At 39.9% G+C, this 8,000-nt stretch overlaps 1 protein-coding gene across 1 annotated transcript in view; it reads left to right on the forward strand.

Annotated features, from left to right (window-relative positions):
- OXCT1 (3-oxoacid CoA-transferase 1) overlaps positions 1 to 4,618 on the forward strand; it is an 88,089-nt gene extending 83,471 nt beyond the window's left edge. The window contains exon 17 of the mRNA XM_064642009.1: positions 860 to 4,618. Coding sequence (XP_064498079.1) covers positions 860 to 895 — 36 coding nt within the window. The 3' untranslated portion in view covers positions 896 to 4,618. The remainder of the gene's footprint in view (positions 1 to 859) is intronic.
- The last annotated feature ends 3,382 nt before the right edge of the window (positions 4,619 to 8,000 follow it).

An 8,000-nucleotide genomic window follows, 5' to 3' on the forward strand; every position in this document is an offset into this window, starting at 1 on the left:
ATCCTGGGGCACCTATTTAAATAGGGCTGGGAACAGGAGATAATTAAAGGGGCTTGGATCTTCTGTGGAGACCTATTTGTCACGGTATTTCTGTAGACCTGCAGTCAGAGTTCAACCAAATGTTAACCACTCATACGCTGAAAGGTTTTTTCTGTATTGTTCCTATTTACAAATTCTTTCCTTCTCCAGCTTCCTGTTTAGGCTTACTGTGTTTTATTCTTGGTTTGCTGTACATTTATAGTATCACTAACTGATTTTTTGAGTATAGGGAATTAAAAGACTAGAATACATAAATGTGTCCTCACACAAAAATTAATGTGAATGGAAAAAGTCAAGTTCTTTAAAAAAAGTAAAATTAAAATTTTTATACTATACAATCATCAATCAAGTAAAATTGAATGTGAATGGAAGAAGGAAAATTTTACAAAATAGGAACAATTAGAAGTATTCTACTATATTATCATCAAGCATTGTCCATCTGCATTGAACTCTCCTACTGCTGTTCATGGCATTGAAAGCCATGTAAGACTGCAGGAGGCAAGTGCGGGTTCAACTGCCCAGGTTTAATCTGCTTGCATTTTTACATCAGTAACCCATCTCAAAATAGATGAAGTTGGGAGGCTAGATGCTGATACCACACATCAGTTATATTCTTGCATCAGAAAATTTAGTTATGGGAGTGTTTATCTCTGAAATACTGGACATACTTCAATTTAAATAAATACAGTGTCTGTAGTCTTCAATGGTACATAGTTGGTAGAGGTGGAAGTGAATGGTGGGTTGTGCTGCTATATCTTATCTGTGTTATCTGTGTATCTGCTATATCTTATGCTGTGTTTTTTTCCCTCCTTTCTGCCAGGTTTCGCCGAAATTAATACCAATGAGGCAGATTTAAATGCGAAATACAGACTGGGCTTAACTTCTCAGAAGGCTTGTTTCCAAATGGGAGAAATCGGTGACTGTTTGCAGTTCTACTTTTTTTTTCCTTTTCTTATTTTTTAAGGGCTTTGTAAGTAGTTTCCAGATAGTTAAGCTCAGGCTTTGACTATAAGCCTAAATTGTATTCTGCTTTCATAACATTACCAATTTTAATGGAAGGGTGAATATATTCCCTAAGTTTTGAATCCTATTATACTAAAATGTTAATGACGATTGTAAAAAAAAAACAAAAAACCTTGTAGTCTGTCTGCCAAATACTGTGTTTTTTACGCAGAATTAGAAAACAACCATGCAAAACTTATGATTGCCTCTGTGTATCCTGATATCTGTTGCTCTGGAACTGCGGCACTTATCATGTCTGTTCTCCTGTAAAGGTGTGGGGTTTTTTTTCTGGAGTCATCTATAACAAGTGTACGTATCTGTAGAGAGACATCGGGAATATGAACTTTCCTTTTCCTGAGCCTTTTAATCAGTCTGTGATAAAACTATTTACACTGGTGGAAATAACTGGGACCTAAATGTATCTGCTGCTTCCACGGTGTGCATCTTTTGGTATTAGGAAGCCTACACTTCCCAAAGTCCAACTGTGACCCTTTATATTTTGATCATACAAACTAGAATGGGGCTGGTGTGAAGGAGGAAGATTAAAAAGGCTCCATCCCCATGCAGACAACTGGTAGCTGCACAATTTCCCACGTTAACTACTCTTACTCTCCAGATATAATGCTTCTCCCCAGATACCAGTCAAAGGCAAATGAATATTGTTTCTGGAGTGAGGTCTGTCCTTCCAGTGTTACACAGAGAAACAGGGGAAGAGAAGGTTGTGGACACCTTGAAGATTCTTAAGAAGGGAATATGGATAGTTAAGAGTAAAAGCATTAAATCTGCACCACTTCCCAATCAAGGCATCAGAAAAATCTAAAGAATTTGTAACCCAAACTTATAATAAGTAGAATAAATGCCATAAGACAATCAAAATGAAAAGACATTATCTCAGAGTGGTTCTGCTGTTTGGTGAAGGTTTTTTTTCCCCTGTTGTTAATTACAAAATTATTTTTATATTTTGTTATTTTTGGAAATAGGTGACATGACAGCATTGAATCTCACATACCAAATCAGCACAATATGTCTTTATTATACAGAGCATGAACTGACTGGAAATCAACATTTACTAAAATATAGTGTTTTCTCCGAGCATAATGGTTTCTGTCATTTCTGTCATTTGTATAAGTAGGAGCACTTAAAACACTTCAGTTAAAATAATTCCTGATATAATGTTTGACATCAGGACTGGAACATATTAAGTGACTGAAAAGCATGTAAAATGTAGATACACGAAGTGTACATAATGCCTATCATACATGTAATAAGCAGTGTTGGGACACACTCAGGAATCAGATAGGAAAATCTTGCAACATTTAGCTCCTGTACTAACCTTTATACTGTTTTATTTCCATTCTAATAAGAAATCCTTCTTTTTCATGGAACAGCTACAGAATTTGCCTTGATCCACACACAGGTTTTATAGCAGTAAAACTGTTTTGATTGGAGATACTATTTTGTATAGTTGCACTTACCCTAAACAATTCTTTGACAAACTCTTGGTAATACTGTAACAGGTTATCCTTCACCCTAGAAAGAAATAAACAAAATGCCTTTGTAAACACCATTATGCCAGTACAAAAGTGCTCCAGTAGTATAAGCTGTATGAGTTGAACTTGTGGCTGCTAATGGGTGGTAGGCTCTTGTACAGCCTGAACCTGTAGGAAAGACCTGATGCTGAGCCCATGGGAAAGACTTATATTGTACAAAGACTAGTGCTGATGTCATGATTAACATATACCAGTGATTTGGTCAATAGGTAATTTGCATTGAAGACTTGAACCTACATTTATCAGAGTGCTCCAGTGTTCCTTAACCCAGCATGTTAATTTTCATGTTTTCTCTGTTTAGATGTATTCCCTGTGTTACTCATTCCAAACAAGTTATTTTCTTAAAAGTTTGGCCATTTATGTTGCTATAGAGGTGGACTGAAGTTCTGCTTACAGAGGTTTTACAGATTAAAAATCTGTATATAATAAAACCTGACTATTTTAGCTCGGTATAAACAGTTTTGCTTTTGGGTAGAGCAGCCCAGAGTTCTCTTCCCCAATCCATACAGACAGTTCAGTGACAATTCTGACCCTTGTGGTGCTGTACACAGCAAAAGGTGCCTGTCCTTTCCTTCAGGGCCAGAGATGGGTGAAGAGCTACTCTGAGGGGATAGGTATCATCCCTGAAGGGGATTTCATTCATCTTCACTCAGACTTCTCATAGACAGTACTCAGAATGGATGCTGGTTTTCGGGGAGGAGTATAAAAACTATTATACAGGGGAAGGGAGTTACTATTAACTTCTCCAAAAGGAAAAAATAACCGAACAAAAAAAAAAAAAAAAAAACAAACCCCACAACAAAAAACCAAAGAACACAAACATTTAAATAGATGTGAACAAGTTCTTTAAGAAATCTATACATGAAATGTTGATCTATTGCTACATTAGTTGTAGGACTGATTAGTTAATTATAGCGAACATTTACTTACGTTTGTAAAGTACAGGAGAAGTGTCTGAGGGCAGGATCAGGTGTACTCTGCTTCTGCCATAGAACTATGCTTTGCTGGCACACGCACAGAAGCCATTGTTATCATTAACATATGGCTATAAAAAGACTAATGACCTGGTAATGTCTGGGAGTTTAATACCTTGGTTTCTGAATCAAAGAATTAGGAGCCAAGAACTCCTCTGATTTTCAGCTTTTCTGGTTCTCCACTTACTGCCTTGTGGAATGTCTGCTGTGTTCTCTGCCTTGTCTCCTGTTGCTGGAAAAGGGGATGTTTTTCTTCCTACCTCACAGGGATGTTGTGAGGTATAAGAAGCTAAGATCTGTGCAAGAGATTATCTTTTCCTCTTCAACTTGGGGATCACACTTGATCAAGAGTGTACAAGAGTACTTGTAGACTGTCTAACATGCTGTACATTTGAGCTCTGTGTCTTATTTGTATCAGTGTTAATGCAAGAGAGAAGAAGTATATGGTGCTGAAAATTGGGGATAAAAGGAGAACAGGCTCTCTCCATATATAGCAGCGATGCTGTAGCAACAGGAAACAAGGTATGGATGTCACACAGGAATTTTTTTATCTTGAGGACAATAAATGTGGTAGAATATTGGTATTGTTATGAAAATGTCATCTGTCCGCACAAGCTAATTGTGACAAGCTCTGAATCCACTTTTTTAACTCACTTGTCAAAGAGGATTAGAAATTAAAGCACTCCTAAGCATTTCCCTCTCTGTGGACGCAGATGTGGTTCATAGGTAAGGTATACTCTGAGCAGTAGTTGCAATGATTGGTGTTGCAGGGATGAAGGTTTATTGGGACATCACTGAAATCATTCCCTGCTTGACAGCACTTCATGAGACAAGTTGATACTCTTTGTCCTGAAGAAGATGATGATTCTACTGTATTATCACGTTGGACTTATTTCACTTTATATTTTATTGATTTTTTTCCATGAAAATGCAAAAAAAAAGAAAAAGGAAATATTCTAGAAAATGTAGTTGTACTGTAAACTCTGCAAGTTAAACATCAAAGTCCTTCTTGTATTTGCAAAACAATCAATAAAGTAAAGATGTAAAATCTCAGGTTTTGTCTATTGGTACCATTTCTCATAGTGTTCTATTCTGCTATTAGGAGCAGTAAGAGATTAGCTCATGTTCACACCAGCATGTCACACCTCAGCACATGCCAAAACATCAAGGTCTTGGTTGAATGTGGATGGGTTTGATAAACAGAAATAATGAAGCTCGAAACTCAGCTAACAGCTGGATTCTCCACGTTCTCTCTTCTGGCTGATGCATCTGTTGGGTCAATCTCAAGCATAATTATCACACTCATTTTCAAAATGACTTGTTTTTCAATCAAGTTAAATAATGGACTGCATATGTAGTCCTTAGAGAAGTGATTTTTTTTACCTTTTGATTAAAACTGCTGTAGAACTGATCGCATTTGAGATGTTAATCATTGATGTTAGCGTGTGGCTGCTCTCTGAAAATAGTACTAGATGACACATGAAGACAAATTCCATTAACCACCTAGTGGATAATAAAGTACATGATTGCAAAGGGATGAAAATACTTGTCTGTGGATAGTAGGGTTATCCTTCCATACCTGTCATAAGGTCATGAGTAAATACGTCATAGAATCATTTTCTCTTCAGTATCATCAGAGAACAGGTTGATAAATGTGAAGAAAAATGTTTAGTGTCATAAAAAATCCCTGATGATTTGCTCTGAAATGAAACACTTCAGTAATTTATATGTGTGGTCAAAATCCAACAGTCTCTCACCCCTGTGAAGGGGGCTACGAGGTAAGTGCCAAAACCACTGAGATGAAACACCAGTCTTGCAGCTCTGAAATCCAATCACACAAATGTGGAAGGTTAAGTTTTCCTCTGACAAGACGAGCAATTTGTTTACAGGCATATCTGAGCAGTTTTGTGGTATCTTGTGTAAGTTCTGTTGTTGTCTGTTGTGCTGGTTTGGGCCAGGATAGAGTTAATTTTCTTCACAGTAGCTCGTATGGGGCTGTGCTTTGCATTTGTGCTAAACAGTGTTGCTAACACGGGGATATCTCCCTTATTACTGAGTAGTGATTACACAGAGACAAGGCCTTTTCTACTCCTCATCCTGCCCCACCAGTGAGGAAGTTTGAGAGTCACAAGTACCTGGGAGACAACACAACAAGGACATAATTTCTGTGGTGCACAGCAGTACTCTGAGCCCCTCTTCTCCCCATATCCATCTGCTGCTGTACACCAGAGGTCAGCTCTGGATATACCTAAACCACAGGATATGTGGCAGCTTTAAGGGAAGAACTTCAGAAATGCCAGAGTGGGGAAGAAATTAGTTTTCTCTATATATTTACGTAACATCAGATTTTGAGGCTCCAGGAAAAGTTAAAAGTAACTATTGTGTTTGTGATGTGAAAACTTGCTGAGCCTGGTTCACATGTATATGTACATATTTAGAAGAAGTGAGAGCATGGAAGAAGTCCATGCCACCTCGGCACAGTACAAAGTGGGATTTTTCCTTTTAAGATTAGATCGCCTAAATGAATCAAATTCTCTTGCAGGTGCCAGTGTTGTAGTGGTTTGAACTAGGTTTTCCCCCTGAAGCTAAGAAAATGGTAAAACCCCAGGGGGTGGTGACCGCTGGAAGTTTTGAAGTTTTGTCCAATGGGCGCTCCTGCGAAATATAAACATACCACAAGCAAACAGAAGAGAAGGTTAGTTGTACTTTGGTTGTAGAAGGGGTAGCCATGTTCTGAGGCCATGAGGAGCAGAGAGCAGAAGCCCTCTGGGGGGCTTTGGCCCCCCAGCCCCCAGTGGGGGCCTGCGGGGACCTGTAACAGCATAAAGCTGGGCTAGGTGCCTGCAGTTGAGACCTGAGAAAGTTTTCTTCACTGTGAGCAGCAGCAGCGGCGGCGGCAGAAGCAACACTGGCCGGAGAAGGTGGCAGAGAGCCAGGAGATATAAGACCAAGCGGCAACAAAGGCATGCAGCACCAGAGAAAGAACTCCTGCAAGGAGGGAGGGAGAGAGAGAGAGAGAGAGAGAGAGAGAGAGAGAGAGAGAGAGAGCAGCAGAGAGACAGAGTTTTGGGGGTAAGAACTGAACCAGACCCCCCAGACTCCTTGGAGACCCCTCACTTCCTAGAAGGGAGGGGTGAAGTGCGACATGCACTGCAGAGAGGAGCTGAGAAGCTCAAAAGCGTCTTGGGAAGCTGGACCGGGACGGAGAGGAATGCAGAGGGGGGTGACCTTGGCCTTCCTTCCCCCCCTCGCCACTGCTGCCAAGGTGGCAGCCTGAGACAGAGCACAGGAGCTCTGGTAGAACTCTTGAGGCAAAGGCTTGCAACTGAAGCTGCCCAAGATGTTCTGACTCAGGGGTGAACCCCCCTGAGGAAGGGACTTTCACGAAGATGCCCCTGCATTTCGTGATATGACCATGGTGAAGCGAGTTTTGTCCCTGCTGGCAGTCCATGGGTGAGACCTTCGCTTGGAGTCGAAGGAGGGCCAAGAGGGGTGAAAGGAGACCCCCTTGTGTCTTGAAGACCCTTCGTTTGGAGACGACGGGCCAAGGGGCTTGGAAACCCCCTTGCGTGTATTGAGAAGAAATCCAACTATCAGCTGCATGCATGTGAAGAGGACAGATGACTGTTGCCTTAGAAGATACTGCTGCTCAGAGTAGAGACTAGAAGGGATCTGTCCTTCTTCCCTCCTGGACTTTTATTTGGAGGGGAGAAGAGATCTGATCCATTGTAAATACTTACATCATGGTAGAGATAGTTGTGATCATGTGTATAATGTATTATAATATTTATTTGTACAAGTCATTGTAATATATTCCCTTTCCCCCATTCTGAGTCACGTGTTTTGTCTGGAATACCCATCTCACATTAGGTTGAGATGTGGAAGGGGGCTTAGACTAGGGAATTAGAATTTTGGGGATCTCAAACCATGACACTGTCTCAGTTACTTTGTTTGGGTAAGTTCCTAAATATTCCATTTGATTCTGTTGCTGAAAAGTACATAATACATAGGTAGAAAAAGGAAGTGAAATCTGTAAGTGCAGGAAAAATGTTTCAAAAAGAGCAGGGATTGCATCCAGGAGGAGAATTAGTTTGCATAAACTGAACAAAATCAATGTGAAAAGCAAACTTATCTGTTACACCCAAAAAACAAAGGCAAACCACAGAAGCAGCATCTTAGTACTACCTGAAGTATATATTAATTCTAGGACAAATTTAATCTCTTCTGTCTAGGCAGTGAGTGAATAAAGACTATGAATTGGATCTGATGCCCATATCCTGCAAAACTGTGCTTCTCTCACCCCTTTGGAAAATCTGGCTGTATGAGCAATTAACACTTGCACTCAGATTTGTCCAAAAATAAGGCAAGCTGTGCAAAGCTGTCACTGACAAAGCTGTCTTGTCCAATAAATATTCCTAAAAATACAAACTTCAAA

Source organism: Pseudopipra pipra, chromosome Z (genome assembly GCF_036250125.1).
Source record: "Pseudopipra pipra isolate bDixPip1 chromosome Z, bDixPip1.hap1, whole genome shotgun sequence".
Taxonomy (NCBI): domain Eukaryota; kingdom Metazoa; phylum Chordata; class Aves; order Passeriformes; family Pipridae; genus Pseudopipra; species Pseudopipra pipra.